The 18,697-nt window shown below is 45.0% G+C and overlaps 2 protein-coding genes across 4 annotated transcripts in view; one reads left to right on the plus strand and one right to left on the minus strand.

The window, feature by feature from the left end:
• DTNBP1 (dystrobrevin binding protein 1) overlaps nt 1-4,649 on the plus strand; it is a 53,771-nt gene extending 49,122 nt beyond the window's left edge. For 2 of the 3 annotated variants that reach the window (XM_077353279.1, XM_077353276.1), the window contains 2 exons: nt 1,262-1,405; nt 2,236-4,649. In XM_077353279.1, the coding sequence (XP_077209394.1) occupies nt 1,262-1,405; nt 2,236-2,483 (392 nt within the window). In that variant the 3' untranslated portion in view covers nt 2,484-4,649. The remainder of the gene's footprint in view (nt 1-1,261; nt 1,406-2,235) is intronic. The other variant, XM_077353277.1, reaches the window with a different exon arrangement.
• Nucleotides 4,275-18,697, minus strand: part of JARID2 (jumonji and AT-rich interaction domain containing 2) — a 246,656-nt gene continuing 232,233 nt past the window's right edge. Inside the window, exons 12-18 of the mRNA XM_077353275.1 lie at nt 18,524-18,638; nt 17,218-17,323; nt 14,193-14,375; nt 11,655-11,785; nt 10,025-10,205; nt 7,473-7,580; nt 4,275-5,890 (exon numbers count right to left, since the gene is read on the minus strand). Of these exons, the coding sequence (XP_077209390.1) occupies nt 5,714-5,890; nt 7,473-7,580; nt 10,025-10,205; nt 11,655-11,785; nt 14,193-14,375; nt 17,218-17,323; nt 18,524-18,638 (1,001 nt within the window). The 3' untranslated portion in view covers nt 4,275-5,713. The remainder of the gene's footprint in view (nt 5,891-7,472; nt 7,581-10,024; nt 10,206-11,654; nt 11,786-14,192; nt 14,376-17,217; nt 17,324-18,523; nt 18,639-18,697) is intronic.

Consider the following 18,697-nt stretch of genomic DNA (forward strand, 5'->3'; position numbering starts at 1 on the left):
GGAGTTGGCCGTAAGCAGTGAAGTGGCCAAGTTTTTTTAAGTTAGTCAGGATGATGAGAACCAGGGAGGGCTGTGAGGAGCTCACGCAGAATTTATCAAGGCAGGATGACTGTGGCAAATGAGGTTCATTGTGGGCAAGTGCAATGTCCCCTATGAATTGGAGCCAAAAATCCTAGCTATAAATATATGTTGATGGGTTCCAAATTGTTGGTAACTGACCAGGAGATAAATCTTGGACCAGTGTTGTAACTCACTGAAGATGTCATCTCTGTGTGACTAATAAAAAAGGGCAAATGCTATGCCCGGAATTATTAGGTGAATTGAAAGCAAGTCTGCCAGTATATGGTGGGCATTCAAATGAAATTAATCAGCAGTAGGCTTAACGAACAGATAAAAGGAAGTAATTCATCCAGATTCATTAAGACCTAGAATTCACTGCCACAGGAAGTGGTGGCAGCTACAATTGTAGACAGTTTCAAGACGGGATTGGATAAACACATGGAGCAGCAGTCCAGGGTATAGATGGAGCCCTCTGTCTAGGACAGTGATGCTCTGTAGTCTTGTTGCTTGGTGTGCAAGTGCAGGAGGGTTTCTGGAATTCTGGTCCTGTTGGTGGACCTCCTAATGGCACCTGGGTTTTGGCCACTGTGTGGATGGGCCATTGGCCTGATCCAACATGGCTTCTTTTATAGTCCTATGTTGTTCAACTACAGGAGAGCTGGTATGCTATTTCCCTATGTCAACATGGGACCATTTGTATTTGTAGTCATTCTATCCCCACTTTGGGGTGACTTCTGTGTCCAGTCTTTTTCCTACCCAAGCCATGAGCTGCTTGTCCTGCTTCCCTTCCACCATGTTTGTATTCACATCTGTGGGGTTATTGCAGCCACTATAATGCTTAGCAGTAGTTGAGCAGAAATAGCTAGAATAAAAGATGCTTGTATTTGCACAATCATTCACATTTACTTATGTGTCTCATGTTGCTAGAAAGTCGAAGGAAAAAGAGGCCATCAGTGTAGGTCTGCTTAAAGTACTTTGCTTCTGGGCCAAATTGATGGGGTCACTCATGCCAGGCAAGAAAGGGTTTTTTTTTTTAAGTTCTTGAACTTTGTGTTCACAGAGCACACCTATCTATATGTCTTTGTGCTCCTTCCTATAATTATTTCAACAACTCTGGATTCAGCACATGAATGTGGTCATGCTCGCTTGTATGGATAAAGCTGGAATCGTCTTCTGTTCACTTACCTCTCTCTGGTTTCAGAGCCAATAGGAAGCATGTCTTCTATGGAAGTGAATGTTGACATGTTGGAGCAAATGGACCTTGTGGATATGTCTGACCAAGAAGCCTTAGATGTCTTTCTTAATTCCGGAGGAGAGGACAGTACTATGCCATCCCCTATGACAGGTAAGCAATGGCTGCATCTCTCATTGCACTGTCATAAAAAACAGGAATGATACCAATCCTGCTATTGTAGGATGATGGAAGCATGGATTGTGATTTCTTGTACTTTTGGACCTATACATACTACACAGGACGTTTCAGTGGGTGATCATAATGAAATCAGTGTCTGATGTGATGGTAATTGTCTCGTATTTATACTACTTAACCATAAAAGTTAATTATTTTCCCCGTTTTCCCCTTATATACATAAAAACAGTATGATAAGGGGTAATTGATTCTACTTGTAAGAGATCCATTGTTCAGATTCTAGTTCTAAGGTGTTTGCCCTTAGAAAATCTGAACTGTTTTTGCAAGGAGAGGACAGTCTGGCTTTGGAGTGCTTTGCCTCTCTGAGTCAGGAAGTAGAGAAGAAAGAAAGGATGTTCATTTCCCAAACCCATCTTGCTTCAAAATTGGTCATCCAATTTTGTTTATGGCTTGCGTGCTCTTTTTTGAAGACCAACTCTTATTCTGGAATTTCTGTCTGTCTGTGTAGTTAAGGCAATGTGGAGCCAACTGGGCAAATGTACTTTGTTAATATTTGCCAGGTTTAAGCAAGCCAGCTCTCTAATTTTGAGGCATAGCTGCCCAGCAGGAATAATCTGAAAATGGTCCTTGTGGAGGGTCTTCCCTGCCCCCTTCTGTTCTAAGTGGCATGGTCGCTTTTGCTCCTCTTGAACATGACCCTGTATCTTTTGTCCATAAAATTAGATCTTCCTGTGTGGTTTCATGACATTAATGATCAACAAAGACTTTGGCTTAATCACCCCCCCTCCCCACATTATTCTTTAAAGGACCGGACTCTACCACCTGTCAAAACGAAATCAGTCTTCAGGTCCCTCCGCAGTCAGCCTGGCGAGAGAAGTGGTCTTCCCCGACAGGCTGCCCTGATTCTACCAGCCAGGATGCCAGTGAAGGGGAGTCGCCTGTGATCCAGTCCGATGAGGAAGACGTACAAGTGGACACTGCCCTCGTGGCCGACAGTGCGGAAGCGAGGGGCCCTTCTGATCCGAGCGACGAGAGTGACTCACAGACAGGCTGAATCCTATTCAAAAAGCTCCATAGGAATCATGACCCTGGAATGAGTGACGGAACCGTCAAATGAGCTTGCCCGTGTCACTGTAATGATTTATCATGAAAAAAAAAATTAGCACATACAAAAACGAATTCCAGTCCTGTGAAATATTGGTTTTTATAAAATTTCTCAAAAGCACACCTTTTAGCAATAAAGCCTTGGCTTTTGAACTCAAAAACCGTCTATGCAGAGGGCTGTCCAAGGCAGGGGTTTTGAAAGGGTTTATTTTAAAGTCCTCCATAGGAATGTTAAAAAATACAGGTTCGTGTGTATGTGATTATCAATGTGCCTGTGTCATTCGCTGTGTTTAAAAACTGGTAAAACCCTTACTGCTTATATTCAAACTAAATGGCAGAATTGCCACTTCCAGTGTTCTGTTCTGCATCCTGGAGAAAGGAAAACAAATCCAGGTGAGAGGTTGCATTGAATTTTAACGGAGTGGTGGAATTCATTCACATACTGAAGTAGTGGGTGTCACATGACTTGCAAAAAGAGTCTGCGCTGGGAGAATATTTGCAAAGTATTTTTTGACTAGTTCCATAATGACATAGTTCCTGTTTCGCCTTTTACTTATTACAAGGCTAACGAAAAGGGTAAAAGGGGCACGGGGTAGTCTCAGTTTTCTCCTCGACCTGCCTTTCACAGGCACTGTCTGACAATGATCATCAGGTTGGTACAAAAAGCACTGGCGAGTATGGTGCCATGTTTGTATTCGGTCCTGGGTACAATTGCTAGTACTGCAGGGCACAGCAAAGCCTGTGGTCCCCATGTGATGCCTAAATGCATTTCTTGAACCTCTTGTTCCTTATGAGACAAAATAGCCAATTCCTATCCCTTGGCAACGTTGACCAATACTGATCCAGCTGCTTCCCACTAGGAGCACATATACCTGAAACAAAGGTGACTGAAAAAGAGGATAAGTCTTACTTTTCCTTACCCTCCGATAATCATCCTGTTCTCCTACTGTCAGTCTTTCAAGGCTATCCCTTTGGGTACCGAATTGATATAAGGGCTTTGGACACTATACAATGGATTAATTAGATCCTTGAGGCTGTCTCTAGTTAAGAGTGGAAGGGGACAGAATGTTTAAAAGTTATTGGTAGAGAATAACTGACTATGATATAAGGGTTTATTTCTCATCTGGTAGAAGGTAGTTCAATAAAATAAAAACTAGATATAACTGTAATTTTCTAATTTTCTTTAGCCTATTAGAAAGGTTCTATTTTTTTAATAGCTAATTTTAACTCTACTACTCTCTCAGAAGAAAGACAAGGTGTCCAAAAGTGTTTTTTTTTATTAAACCTTGTATTACAAACCTGAAAAGTAAACAAAAACTGGCAATAAACATGAAGCCTCTCCTTACAAGGAAAGAGAGCAGAGCAGCGCAGCGCTAATAAATTAAATGTCCAACTGTAAGCCATAGTCAGAAGTTTACTGTCAAGAAGGAAAAAGTACACAGCAAGGCCATCAAAACCGGACAACCACATTGGAAAACACTCGACTCTGTAGGTTATTGTTAAATATTTTCAAAACAGTTCAGTCTTCTGCAACAACCAACAATTATGTATTTTTATAAGACTTTCCTGACAGTCACCACTGGCAAGCTCAGTGCAATATGGGTAGCTCTACGGCGGGGGTGGCCAAACTGCGGGCTCTCCAGATGCCCATGGACTACTACACTTCCCATGAGCCCCCGCCAGCCCTAGTTTGGCCATCCCTGCTCTACGATCTTGTTGAATTCAATCATGAAACAAAGAGTTTGTGAAAACATTTTCCCTTTTTTATTCCACACATACTGTACACACAACTGGAAAAGGGCAACAACTACTCCATTTATTATTTTTTGTTGTTGTTCAGTGATGTAAGCAGCACTTATAAATGTTACAAGAAAAACCCTGTAAGCATCCAATCCAACCGATGAAGAAAGTGAAATGTAAGGCTTTTCTTCATCTTGTCTCTTTGCCACCCTTCCCCGCCCTCCCAAGAAAAAAAGGCTCAAGTATTTAAAACAATTTACAGGCTTATGTACAAAAGGTATGATTTTTTTTTTGTTACAACATGAAGAAGAAAAAAAAATAGACAAGATGGAGAGCAAAATGCATTTTCACATTCAAAAAAAAAAGAAAAGAAAAATGCAAACCGGCTAGTGGCTCTAAATGTGATCATATAACAAAAAACAAATCCCAAAACGAAATTAATGCTGTCTGTGAAGGTATGAAAAACAGCCGTGGAATGGAAATGGAATGTTAAGATTGCACGTCTATGACAAGAAGCACTTATGGCTTCAATCATTTATAAAGGATGCTATTGAAGGGTTTTTTTTTCTTCTTCTTTTTGACAAAAGTAGCCAACAGCACCAAAAAAATAACAGAATGGATTTCCTAATGAAATCAGGCACAGTTTTTCGCTCACATGACTCCTCAAGGCAGGCAGTCGTCGTCTTCTTCTCTTTCTCCTCCTCCTCCTCCTCCTCCTCGAACAGATGCATAGTGAAGTGCTGGTAACAGAGAACAGTTTCTCCAAATCTCCCATTTTGCCTACAGTTAGAAAACTAAGTCCATCTTCAGCTGCCGTCACCTCTCAAAGAAAAGTGTGTGTTCTCCGATTTAAAAAGGTACAAAACTCATCCCGCCTGTTACAGAACACAAGCCAAAAGTATAGCAATTTCTTTCAAGTTTTGTCTCCTATCCCTTTTCTGGCTTGGGGGGGAAAAAAACAACAACTGCGGTCATGACTGGAGAACAAATCATCACCCACGCCAAACTTCAACCTATTGGGACACAAAAACAAAAGGGGGGTGTGTGGGGGAGGGGGTAAAAAGCCTTTTTCACAGTTACTGAAGGGGGGAAAAAAGGCTTTAAAAATGTTTTTCAGCCAGAGGGACAAATGCAAATGAATGTCATTTGCCTCTTGCCAGTTTTAAAACAGTGAATGCACAGCAGTTGGGGGAGGGGGAACCTGACTGCTGTAGCGATCTATCCTAAATTAAAAAAAAAATTCAACAGTTTAATGCTAAAACAAAATTAGTTCTCTAAAACCAGAAGAAAATCTTCTTTAGAGCTAGTGCAAAGACAGCTTGTATTCTACAGCAAGTACTCCAAACTATGATATAATAATTACAAAAAATATATATAAAATTGACAAAAACAAAAAAGAGAGAGAGAGAGAAGAGAGAGAGTGTGTTGGCATCTTCATGATTAACTTGAAGCACTTTTTGATGAACTGGAGGATGACAGTCTTGAAGATGGTACGTCGACGGTGGCTCTCTTCCGAGGTCCTCTTTTTGGTGTAGGCTTGCTGATGCAGTTCTCAATGGTGCCGTTTTTGCCAGATACTTTCCCACAGATTTGATTGACTAAACTGATTATTTGTTCCTATGGGAGAAAGAGAAAGCCAGAGAATTAGCACTCTGCCTTTTGGGAAACCACCTTTTAGACCTCAGGGGACTCAAGAGGTATCGGTGGAGATCCAGGTGTCAGTGAGCAAGCGAACCCATGCAGAACTGTTTTACCAATGCACTTCTAAATGTTCATTTTCACCAACGGCAACATTTTCCTCCAGGACAAGGTTCCTTCCTCCAGCAAACGTGGCCAGAGGAAGGCTACGCTGCTCCCCAAACTCTTGCCCTGTTCACAAGTCACAGTGCATACTTTGTGGTATCTGGAAATAGAAACTGACCTCAAAAGCTTCTATTCTGGAAATCTCTGCCTCCTGGGACCGGAATCTAGCTCTTCTACTACATGCCAACATGGCCTCCAAAAGAGAGGACCTCTGATTTTTCTTTATGCACGTTGATTCATTCTCATGCACAGCTCAGCAGGGGATTGATACCCCATGTTTATCCCAACACTGGCCCCTGGTTTCATTTGTAAAGTGAATGCATTGTTTGCCAGGCATGGAATGTGATAACAGACACGTCAAGCGTACCATCCAAGGCTGGAACTGATCCCATCCAGGTCTCTTATCCAGCAAGTGAATTACAGGGAAAACTAGTTATGGATTAGAAGAGTATTAGGGTATTATACCCCCTGCTGAGGTCCTAAAATACATGCTTGTGCCTCAGGCTCCCTGCACATAAACACAGCCCCATGCCACCTGAATGGAAATGGGGTAATGCAAAGGTCAGGAGCAGGTTCCCCTGCTTTGGGGCCACTTGGCCACTTCCCCTTGCCTGCGTGTTCTGGCTCATCAAAAGATTCTGAAAGGTGTTGCTCTTTAAAGAGCCACGAGAGGCTCTTGATTGTCAGCCAGGAGGTCACTGTGCTGTGCAAAACTTCTTCGGCATATTGAGCCAAGCGTGGTGAGTCGGGTGCTGAGGAGGGGTGTGAAATATCTCTGGTCGCTGGCAGGACATTTTATTGTATGTGTGGCCCAGCCTGACAAAATGACATTTATGTCAGATCCAGCCCTCTGGCTTAGGAAGCTCTTTTTTACTATTAGTCCATAAGCTGGTTGAAACCAAACCAGATTTTCCAACACAACTGAGAAGGAGAAAGTACAATTTTAATTCCTAAAATCACAAATGCAATTAGAATTAGAATCGTGCTGAAAGGGACCATATAGGCCATCTAGTCCAACCCCCTGCAAGATACAGGATCAGCCTAAGCCACTCCTTGAAGATCACCAGTAAGACCGTTTATGCACTGGGAACTTCACTGCCCCAGCTTCTGTGCAGCAGCACAAATCGGGGCCGGATGAGGCACACCAGACGAAATGCTCCTCCATGTCGGTGCAGGAATAGGTGAGGCAACCTGCCATGACTAAAACTCTAGCATGAAACCTCCAGTGCATAAATGGTCTAAGGGAGAACTCACCACCTCCTTAGGCATCCGATCCCACTGCTGAACTACTCTGACCATGAACATTTTTTCCTGATATCTAGCCAATACCGTTCTACATGTAATTTAAAGCCATTACTGTGGGTGCTATTAAAACCCAGCAACAACCTGTACAGACCTCATCGTAACGATACATTAGTTTCAATCCCCGACAAGACTTCTGTTTTTCTACGTGCCGCAGGGCACATTCCAGGCAGAAGACAACATTTTCATTCTCCTGAACAACCTGACGGAACAAAAACAAACAGGTCCAGAGCATTAGTGAAGTGCAAATCAGCCCCCCACCCCATCACACTCCTTAATCCTGCGATTCTGCTGTCATACGTATTACTCCATGAACTCACTTTCAGGATTCGTAACGGCTCAGTCCCATGATCTTCAGTGTTAGCTTTTAAACACTCTTTTGACTAACTTATTGCTGTTGATATATTACAGTGAGTCATTAACACTGCAGGACTTTCTAGGTCAAGGCCATGGTCTTTAAAGCGGGTTTCTGTACTTGGGATTCACTGTAAGAATGTCAGCAGGGTAGCAATTATTTTCATGGCCTTTACAGGCAGGCAGCTTTGAAAGCAGATCCCAATGAGCAACAAGTATAATCTCTGAACCACTCAACCAGGGGGAAACCCAGCCAGGGTAACCATTTTCTCCCTTCCGTTACAGATCTGTTAGCAGTTAGTAATGGTACGGAGAAAGCTGCCCTCTTTGCAAATGGTTTGTGGTACATACGTTGATGGCAGCAACATGGAAACCTTTCAAGGTTTGGCCTCCAGGTGTATACCCAGTCTGTGCTTTCTGACACATGCAAAGAAAAATATACTTGTGTACAGAGAAAAATACACTTTTAGTTACAATGCTATCATGCACCCAATAATGACTAGCTGGGGAGACCTACTTCCTTTTATGATCGAAGGCTGCAGGAGTCTCTGAAATTCCCTGGTGCTATGAGCCCACATCCAGGGTACCAAGAAGGGGGTTAGATTTTTGCACCCTGCTTTTCTCTACCCGAAGGAGTCCCAAAGTGGCTCCAAGCACCTTCCTCTTCCAACAGTAGGCACTTTGTGAGAGAAGGGGAGCCAAGAGAGTTCTGTGAGAACTGTGACTGGCCCAAGATCACCCAGTAGGCTTCAGGTGGAAAAGTGGGGAATCAAACCTGCTTTTCCAGATTAGAGTCCACTGATTTTAACCACTCCACCACACTGGCTCTGTACCTGCGTACATGGATGGGTTTATTGTTGCATTCACAGCGTCTTTCAATTTAAACTACTTTGATTTGGTCCTCATAGCTTTCCCCTTATTTAAGCACTCCAGAAAAAAAAAACCCTAGAAGTCACGAGGCAATAAACCCCTTTATCTTAAACAAAAAAAGATTTCTACTAAAACTGATACCATGCACTACAATGGCGGTTTTCAAATCACGTTCCAGGCATCCCTGCACTTCCTCAAAGAGAAGATCAGTAGTAGCTGAAGTGTTGACAGAGCACTTGTGCCCGTGCCGATTGCCCACTGTAATGTGCAGTTTCAGAAGACTCTTGGGTATTTGTTCAAAATATGTATGTCTCCCCGGGGGAAGCTGCTAGCAAGAAACTACCATAAAATCGTAATGACTGCAAAGCCATGTTTCAGGCAACCTCCTTGCCAGTGGTACATCATCAGAAGTAGGGACAGTACTGGATGGTCATGTGAATCATCAGTCTAGAGCCGCCTTTTTCAACCTTCTGACCATGGAGGTACTGCTGAAATATTTTTCAGGCTTCAAGGTACCAGGAAGCGATGTCTGCTGGCCACGCCCCCCAGAAGTGAGAGGAGCCACAAGCAGCAAAGGTTTAAATGGCTGGAGACCTTCCTCTTCCCACCCCCTCCAGGCCCATCACTGGCCACTTTGGGAGGGAGCCAAATAAGGGCACCCTCTGCCCAAATAAGGGTAGAGATTATTTAAAGAAACAACACCTTTTTCCTTTCCTCTTAACTTGGAGCCAGAAATGGTAGGCAGAGGGTGGGAGAGCACTCCTCAGCAGCCATTTGGAAAACCCCCATGCTGTAATACTTGGTATAGAGAGCTGGAATGGAATTATATATATACTATTATTAACACGTTATCAAGGTTTTGGTGCTAGTGTTTCCTATTTTGGCCGATGGTTAGCCAAGCTGGCAAGTTGGAACAAAACTGTCAGCTTCAACTATATTTGGTTGTTATGGCAGTAGGGTTGCCAGGTCTACTGGTCCAGGCAGGGGTCCCCTGCTTTTCAGACTCACCTCCCCCCAACCTGGAAGAACCTCTCTTTTTAATGCAACATGCTGCCATCACCTGGAAGTGATGTCAGCACACTAGGATTGTCAGGGTTGGGCAGCTGTTCTGATTTCGGTGCAAAACTCTACAGTTTGAAGCAAATTCTACCATAGAATTTTGCCCAAATGCCAGAGTGTCGCCCCTGACATCTCCAATGTCACTTTCAAGTGACTTCAGCATGTCTGGCCACCCGATAGGGCGCTGCCCTATAAATCCCGAGCATCCTACTGAGTGCATTCCAGGAAATTTAAATACAATATTCAACTGAAATATTGGCAGTGTTTTGGCCGTGGAACGTTTGGCGACACGGCCAAAGAGAAATGGTTAAATGACATTTCGGTGAGCACAGCAGGAGCCCACGCTCTTGGAACGCCCCTCACCATGGATAAGTAGCACAGGTGCTGGCAAATCTGACACCTCCTTTCCGACGTCTCTAACTGCCACTTCCGAGGCTTTTTCTTCCCGTCCGCTCCAGCACTGCTGCTGTCATGGCTCCCGTAGCGGGCTGAAGAATGGAGGCCTGCCTCGTATAGCTGCCGCCGCTGCCTCAACTCTGTGTCCCTGCAAAAATGAGGAACAGTCAGAACGCAGAAACCTCTCACAGACTTACTTCTTCAGTCTGGACAAAATTTCGGATCAGGTCAGAGGTCAGGCCGCTGGGAGAACAAGGCTACCGTTTTGTGAGCTACCGAGAGAAATTCCCCTTTGGAGGGAACAAAACCCATTCAACCAGGACAGAAAACAGCTTCGCTGACTGTGCCAATGAACAGGGTACACCCAAGGAAAATATGAGGACACGGACCAATCCATGTCCTATAGCAGATTCTCCTTAGAAGTCTGGCAGCTTTCCTGCTTATCAACTTTTTTGCTTATCAACAAAACAGCGCTGAGCAACAAAGAAGTGGCAGAGGAAGCATTCAGCAGACAGCAAGATAGGCACCAAAATCCTGGGTGAAGGGGGAAATGGGAAAGAAGAAAGCCATATAGCAAGCAAATGCAGTTAAGTGGACAATCGTAATTACAAGACACGTTTTTTCCCCAATCAGCAAAACAAATCAAGATTCAGAATAGAAAACCTGCAAAGGTTCTTTAGGGGTGACAATTTAAATCTGAACACATTTGAGAACCACTCAGATGGCTGAACAGGAAAAGGAAAAGAAACACACCACCCCAGGTCACACTTGCAAAATTTCCTCCCTTCCAGAAAAAAAAGAATGCACGTGAATGTATCTATTCCCCACAGAGGAAGTATCTCCAGGTGGACTTCCTTCATTGTGCCTGAAAAGTCTTCCACTCTGAGTGCAACACACAGTGGAAAAGACTTTTAACCCTCTCTTTGCACATTAACACGTGAGCTTTTTAAATACAATTTGTAGATTCCAGCCATCAGATCTCTTGCTCTATTCAATCTGCTAGCGATCAGCACTTGAATTGTGGGTAGCGATACTACATGGTAAGAGAATAAAAGAGAAGAGCATTACACATGAAACAGCATCTTCCCCTCCCCCCTTTCAAAACAGAAAAATAGGTCCTTTGGCACCAGGAGGGAGTCTGTTTGATGCACCTTGCGGTACAGATTTTAAAAATATATTAAAATGTTACTGAAAGGTCATCTTCCACAAATGCAGACGCTCCTGGCATACCCAGGCCTTGCAAGAACAGCTTCTTTTGCGTAACCATGCTGAAATACAGACATCATGCTGTTAAGTGTGTGTTTTTCATCTTGGTGATGTTTGAGCGCTCTGGGGAAACAATGAAGGTTTAAAAAAGAGTCTTCTCTTGGCAGTGCAAGAAGTGTGCAGTTCTATGTTCTGACTACAGGCACAGTCAGAACAAGTCAGCCGTAGAATCTCCAGCTTCTGTGTGTGGCGGCTCAGTTCAAGAATGCGGTCCATCCCAGGCGAACCTGCAAAATCGATCTCGGATTTCTGGAAGACCCTCGCCCCAGACGGGCCCTGAGAACTCGCCTGTGGAAAAGCATAAGAGAACCACATGCACAGGGCCAGATACCTGAGCTCTCCCAGAAGTGCCGATATTGCACTCAGAGCTGATCCGTTTTCTTTTTTCGCTTCTGCCGTCGCTATCTGGTACAGCAGCTTCTCCATGGAAAATGGCTTGGGTATATGTCGCCGCTTCATTTCCTGCATCGACAAATCCCAGAGTGTTACGGCGTCCAGAACATACAGCAGAAATAATTTGAAAGCAAAACAAAAAATCAACAGTATGTCCCTGAGGACAAGATGTCCTACCAAAAAGGGTATTTGAGAAACACAGATTTTATGCCATTAAAGGTTTATTAATTAATAAATGGGAAACACACATAACGGAAGATTCGCCAAGCATGCCTTCTGTTGTACAGGGACACCAAGCACAGCTGGAGGGGGGGGGGCACAGGAAGTTCATCATACTGATGCTTAGCTCAAACCAAAAAACAATATTCCGTTTCAATTCCTATCTATTCATTTCAATCCTGTATTTCAGGGGTAGTCAACCTGTGATCCTCCAGATGTCCATGGACTACAATTCCCATGAGCCCCTGCCAGCGTTTGCTGGCAGGGGGTCATGGGAATTGTAGTCCATTGATATCTGGAAGACCACAGGTTGATTACCTCTGCTGTATTTCCTACATGGAGCCCAGGCTGATGTACAGGGCAACTCACCCCCCCCCCCCAATGTTATTTCCCCGACAGTCCTGTACAGGAGGTCAGGCTGAGAGATTGATCGCGATTGGCTCACGCCCACCAAAGCATGTTTCAGGGCAGAACAGGGATTTGAATCTAGGTCTCCTAGTCTAACACCCTAACCACTACAGCCAACTTGGCATACTGCAAACTCGGTGTACAGCCAAATCAGTGTAGTAGGTTAAGAGCGGCCGCCTGTAATCTGGAGAACCAGGTTTGATTCCCCACTGATTCCCTGGTTGGATTTTTGCACACGATCTTGTGTGTGTAAGCCATTGTGTATATGAACAAACTCCGATGGGAACGAGATACGTTGCAGAAGATCCTGCACATTCCCATGCATAAGTGGAACTAGGTTATGTAGATTCCTTCTTCCTCCTGCATTCCACCCACTGTGTGAAAGTCACACACCACATACTGCTCCTTACACACAGAACTCTGAAGGACACAGCTTCCCCTTGCCCAGAGGATCCTAGTCTAGGGACACCTTGGAACATCCCACTCCTTAGGCTTCTTTGTTGACCTCACAGCATCCCATGCCATTCAGGCTGACGCATCTGGTTATGTAATTGATAGAAGATGCAGCATATACTTGTTGCGTCTGTCCCTGTCTTGCTGGAAGGGCTGCAGTAACCATATTTCCTTTGATGTCAAGTAGAGATGGGCATGAAACTGGGGCACGAGTCAAATTTCCCCATGAAAATGCCCCGGTTTGAGCCTCCCGAACCAAGGTCCAGGGGAGGCACTTCCCCCGAACATTTCATGGACTTTTGACTAGTTGGGTTATTCGGCTGGCACAGCATTTTCCTATTTGTTTGACTGCAGAAGCCATTCTAGGCTGACAGCAGACGGGGGGGGTGTGCCCTGCTGGATGGCTTCCCTCACTCTGGGAAGAAGTGATTGACACGCCAAAATGGTTCACAGACCTTTTCGCCCAACAGCTGAAAGGCCCAGGTCGATCTCAGCCTGCCAATTCGCTTCCCTCCCCCGCTCCCCGTTCTAAGTGAGCAGAAGCAAAATGGATTGGCCTGAAACAAACTGGTTCATTTGGAGGGGGAACTCATTGGAGGGGGAGGAAGGTTGGGTCATTGCGGGTTTGGGTGCTTGGTTCCAGAACACCCCAAATCAAACTGGATGATTCCCATCCCTAGTGGTTTAAAACGAGCACAGAAGATTCTCAGCCCTCACCTCCAGGCTCCCAGCAGTGCAAAATGTCAAGGCACCCCCATCACCATACTGTACTGGATCCTTCACATCTATTCTGCTAGAGGCGTTTCCTGGCAGAGGGAAGAACTCTTCCCCGATGCAGGACAATCGCCCTGTTTTAGGGAAAGCTGCCTTCCAATGGAAGCAAAGGGCTTTTGCTAATCAAAAAGGATTATGATTAAGCTGGCCCTCTGTATGTTTCATACATCTCCTGCAATAAAGGCAACCCTGTTAATGTTCTTCGGGCTCTTTGTCATAAGGAAGATGGGCATGCATCTGTCAATAAGTGCATTAATTGTTACAAGGAAATCGTACTGCCTATTCAAGACTGTGACACAGACCAAAATCAACTGGCCTCTGAAATGGCAGCAAAAGTAGAGAAACACACTAGGATCTCATGCACCAAATGAACAAATACAAACCAGAAGTATAACCAAGCTTGACTCGAGGGGCACCGTGAAGCTTTTGTGTGCCTGCACATTTTGATAGGTACAGTGAAATAGAATCTTCTTTGTTTGTTGTTTTCTGACCACATGCACTCTGCAAATAATAATGTTCTGAAGAGAAGGGAGAAGCTTGTTCCTATTCCAGAAAATGACCCACTCCTCTCCCAGGCCTGGAAGGATTTAGCTTGCTTTCACAAAAACAAAACCATCCCTACCTTGGCAGTTTTAAAACCCATGCTTGTCCACTGGGTGGTAGCAAAGTGCACAGTTTCCGAGACGTTGTAGCCGCAGCACACTTTAGACACAAAGGATCCAGGGAAGCAGACAACGAACTGCCCACTCTGTTGTACAGTACGGTGCACCTTGATCCCCTCTTTGCACAACACCTCGGGGGAGATCTACGGAGAGACAAGGGAAGGGGAGAGACTTACAGTGGAGAGTCTTCTTATAGTCAAGTCCCACACTCTCTGCTGTTCCCCACCCTGACCAAGGGCTTGGCTGCCCCAATATAGGCCCTAACACAGGCTAAGGAAAGCAAGTGACAGAAAAGCATGCCAATTCAGGCTTACGTGTCAGGTTATGTCATGGATAAGTGCAGCATGTGCTCTCCCGATGCATCTTCCTCTGAAAACAAACACGTGACTCCCCCACCCCCTTAAGAAACCTAAACATGATTTTATATAAGTACGTCGAAACAGATTAGTTCAAGCTCACAAGTTAAATGAAATGCAGACGCTCATTCAAGCAGCACTTGATAGGTTAATACTGCACTCCCTTCATGCTGCTCCAGATACTAAAGCAGAAGTTCACAGGTAGAGAAAACGCAAGAGCTGCTTTCTGAGGGCTACAAGCGGGAACAAACAGAAATTCCCCCAACGTGCCACTGCCATTACATACCTAAAACCACCTAAAAACACTGGATTTCAAAGCCAAACAGACTTGATCACTACCAGGAATGCAGAAATGGTGGGGCGTGGCAACCTGTGCCAATTGTTTGGTTGGGACACCAATGAGTCATCCCTTCGGCTGCTCCCTTGGGAACTGAGGACATCCTTCTGGAGCAGCCTCCGGCTCCACCCTCCTGCCATTTCAGCAAGGCTGCATGATGAAATAACTGCACAGCAGTTTGGGGGCCAGTCGGAGTCAGGGTGACAAAGAACCATCTTTGGCTGCAAACTGGGTGCTCCTCTATGGGTCACTTTAATGCTCTTTTAGTGTATTCACTGTATTTTGCTAAATGTTTTGATACATCAAGGAGAACTGGGTACTCCTCCATTGCCTATTTGAATACTCTTTTAATATAGCCATTGTATTTTTCTAAATGGTTGATACATCAAGGAGAACTGGGTATTCGTCTATTGGTTATTTTAATGCTCTTTTTAATGTAGTCGTCGTATTTTGCCAAATGGTTGGTATGTCAAGAAGAAAGGCAGGCAAAATAAGTATTTGCAATAAACAGAGGTAGGACCAGGGCCTGTGGTTTCTGCCACCCCCCCCCCCCCGGAAAGAACTCATGTGAGTAAATCCGGCTCCTGCTCATAAGGTTAGGCTGCTGTCCCATGTAAAACTAGCAAGATTGAAACTGTCCTGCACGTCCTTTTTACACAAGCATTCGTACAAAATATTTGAACCCCGTTTTGATAAGTAAAATCAGTAAAGTAAAGTAAAGTAACGGAGCCTCTTGTGGCGCAGAGTGGTAAGGCAGCCGTCTGAAAGCTTTGCCCATAAGGCTAGGAGTTCAATCCCAGCAGCTGGCTCAAGGTTGACTCAGCCTTCCATCCTTCCAAGGTCGGTAAAATGAGTACCCAGCTTGCTGGGGGGTAAACGGTCATGACTGGGGAAGGCACTGGCAAACCACCCCGTATTGAGTCTGCCATGAAAACGCTAGAGGGCGTCACCCCAAGGGTCAGACATGACTCGGTGCTTGCACAGGGGATACCTTTACCTTTACCTTTAAAGTAAAGTAAAATCAGTAAAAAATAAGTAAAAAAACTTTCTTAAGGTTTCCTTCCTTTTGGGTAATACAAACACAGAAATAAAAGCAAACATGGCCAAATTTTTGCAAGGTGCCATAAAATCACATCAGGATTGCTGCCAAGGACAATCTGTTGTAATCTTATTAATTCTTTCTGGGTTCTCTGCATTTACTTTGTCATTTTATTTAATTTGGTTTTTTTTAAAATGTCTACTTACTTGAATTGTAACTGTAATACAATTTTATATGCCAATAAAGGATTTTGTTTTCGGGGGGCTGCTGCTAAGGCTGGTGGCGGGCGGCCCAGCTGACTTCCCCAGCCGCAGCTACCACGAAAGCAAAGCTTCAAGGGCTCTCTACACAGTTAGTCTGGAAATGTGGACATGACAAACCGGGTAAAAGTCCTTCAAGTGGAAGCGCTTCATGCAAATGGTGGTTGTCAACAAAGCACCGGATTCCATGGATCCTTCCTGCACATGGAGGTGTGGGGTTGTGTGCTTTGCCCGCCAAAGCGGCCGTTCCAGCCCGAAGCAGCCAGCGGCATGGGGGGGGTGGAGGAGCGTGGGGGCTGGTGCGCCAGTCGGCGCACACACGCAGGCGCACAGTGCACCTGCGTGTGTGCGCTGACTGGCATGCCGGCCCCCACGCCACCCACGTCCTTTCCCACGCCACTGGCTGCTTCGGGCTGGAACGGCTGCTTCGGTGGGCAAAGCACACAACCCTCTGGAGGAGCTTCTGCTTTGGCACAAGGGAGCTTCCTGAGGCACGAGGTCCTCGCCTTGCAGAAAAGCCCCTCCCACTGGAGGGAAACCCTTCGACTAGCAGGAGATCTGTCCGATCCAACCCAAACACGGTCAGAAAACTATCTGTCAGTGCTTTGTCGATCAAACCTGTGTGTTGTGCAATGTATTCTATCTATCTATCTATCTATCTATCTATCTGTCTGTCTGTCTGTCTGTCTGTCTGTCTGTCTGTCTGTCTGTCTGTCTGTCTGTCTGTCTGTCTGTCTGTCTGTCTGTCTGTCTGTCTGTCTATCGATCTATATATATATGGTTATTAATTAAAAGGACTGCTGCCGCATTCTAACGTTCCATTTTCTGAAAGGTGCAGGGTGTTTACAAGAGTGCATCTTGCAGGGCTGCATGCTAAGGCCAGCCTCTCGGTTTTAATAGCTGTCGCTTTATTTTCTCAGGCAATATAATGCATTGCTGTTCACCAAGTGGCTGCCTGGGCTTCCTCCAGACACGAGCCATAAAACAACTCACCATGACATTACTTTCAAGCATTTCCAGCCCTGGGGTGCCATTGGCTTGCAGCAGGGTATGTACCACTTTGTCAAGTTTTTTCTCCTCTGCAGCAGGAATGCAATACCTGTTTATTTATGGCACAGGAAAGGAAACAAAAGGAATATTTATCACGCGTGGAACATCATCCGGTGCAACACTGTGACAGGGGCCCAGATCTATGGCTCCAGAGCCGAGAGCAAACGTTAGTATGTTAAAAATTAACTCCCCGACTGCATTGTTTGGGAAGGAATCTGTCGCCTCCCAAACAGCCATCTGTTTAGAGCTGCCGTTCTCAACCTTTTTACCATTAAGAAACTCCCGACACATTCTTCAGGCTTCGAGAAACCCCAGAAGTGGTGAGATCATGAAGGATATGGTGAGGAGGCATAGCTGTGGACACGCCTATCCCGGGGCCCCTCCCCTTCCCATCCTCTCCAGGCCCCTCATTGGCCATTTTGGGAGGTGTGGGTGGTTTGACATGATCGACCTGATTAACAAATTAAAAATATATTTAAAAATTAATGAACTCCCACCCATTCAGGAAACCCTTCCAGGGCCATGAAGAAACCCCAGGGTTTCACAAAACTCTTCTTTAGAGTCAGACATGAAACATTTGCAGGATTTCGGTGGTGTTTTAAAACAAACCTGAACTTTACAACTGGTTGAGGTCAACCAAACTCGGAACATCTACTGGGCCTCTACTGAGCTTAGTTACGCTTACATATTTTGTTCATCTTCCTCACAACAGAGCAAAGAACTCTTATGTTTTAGAAAGAACAAAGCTTGCCCTTTTCCATTTTTTTTTTAACAACCACTACAGGAAATCCTCCCAAGAAGTAGCCTGTGACATATAATGTTGACTGAGGAAAAAAACGAGATTTCATAAGGATTGCTTTAAAGCAGGGGTAGTCAAACTGTGGTCCTCCAGATGTTCATGGACTGCAATTCCCATGAGCCCCTGCCAGCATTTGCTGGCAGGGACTCTTGGGAATTGCAGTCCATGGACATCTGGAGGACCACAGGTTGACTACCCCTGCTTTAAAGGCCCAAAGTTTTGGGTCTTTGTCTGCCAGGATCATCCTTTTTCATGTACAATAACAAGGTCCCTTAAATAGAGCTCTTGTTTTGCCAGTGTCACATTTGAATCGAAGCAGAATGTCACTGCAGGTAGGAAACAATCACCGAATCAAGAGAAGACCGGGCTGGATTCGCTGCACGGTTTCTGCACGTGAGGCTGAAAATAACAGCACCCTGAAACACGCCGGCAAGCTGGGAGCTTACTTACCAAATGCAGTCAGCACCAGTGTGTAAGTAGTCAATATATGGAAGGTGATTTTGGTCTCGAGACCAGCATGAGGTAGAAAAGACCATGCCAATATTGAGCCAAGGAATTGTCACTCCTAAAGGAGTAAGAGCGGAAACAAACAGGGTTCATACAACAGACATTGAGGGTTTTAAA

The sequence above is a fragment of the Paroedura picta genome, chromosome 9, assembly GCF_049243985.1.
Source record: "Paroedura picta isolate Pp20150507F chromosome 9, Ppicta_v3.0, whole genome shotgun sequence".
NCBI lineage: Eukaryota > Metazoa > Chordata > Lepidosauria > Squamata > Gekkonidae > Paroedura > Paroedura picta.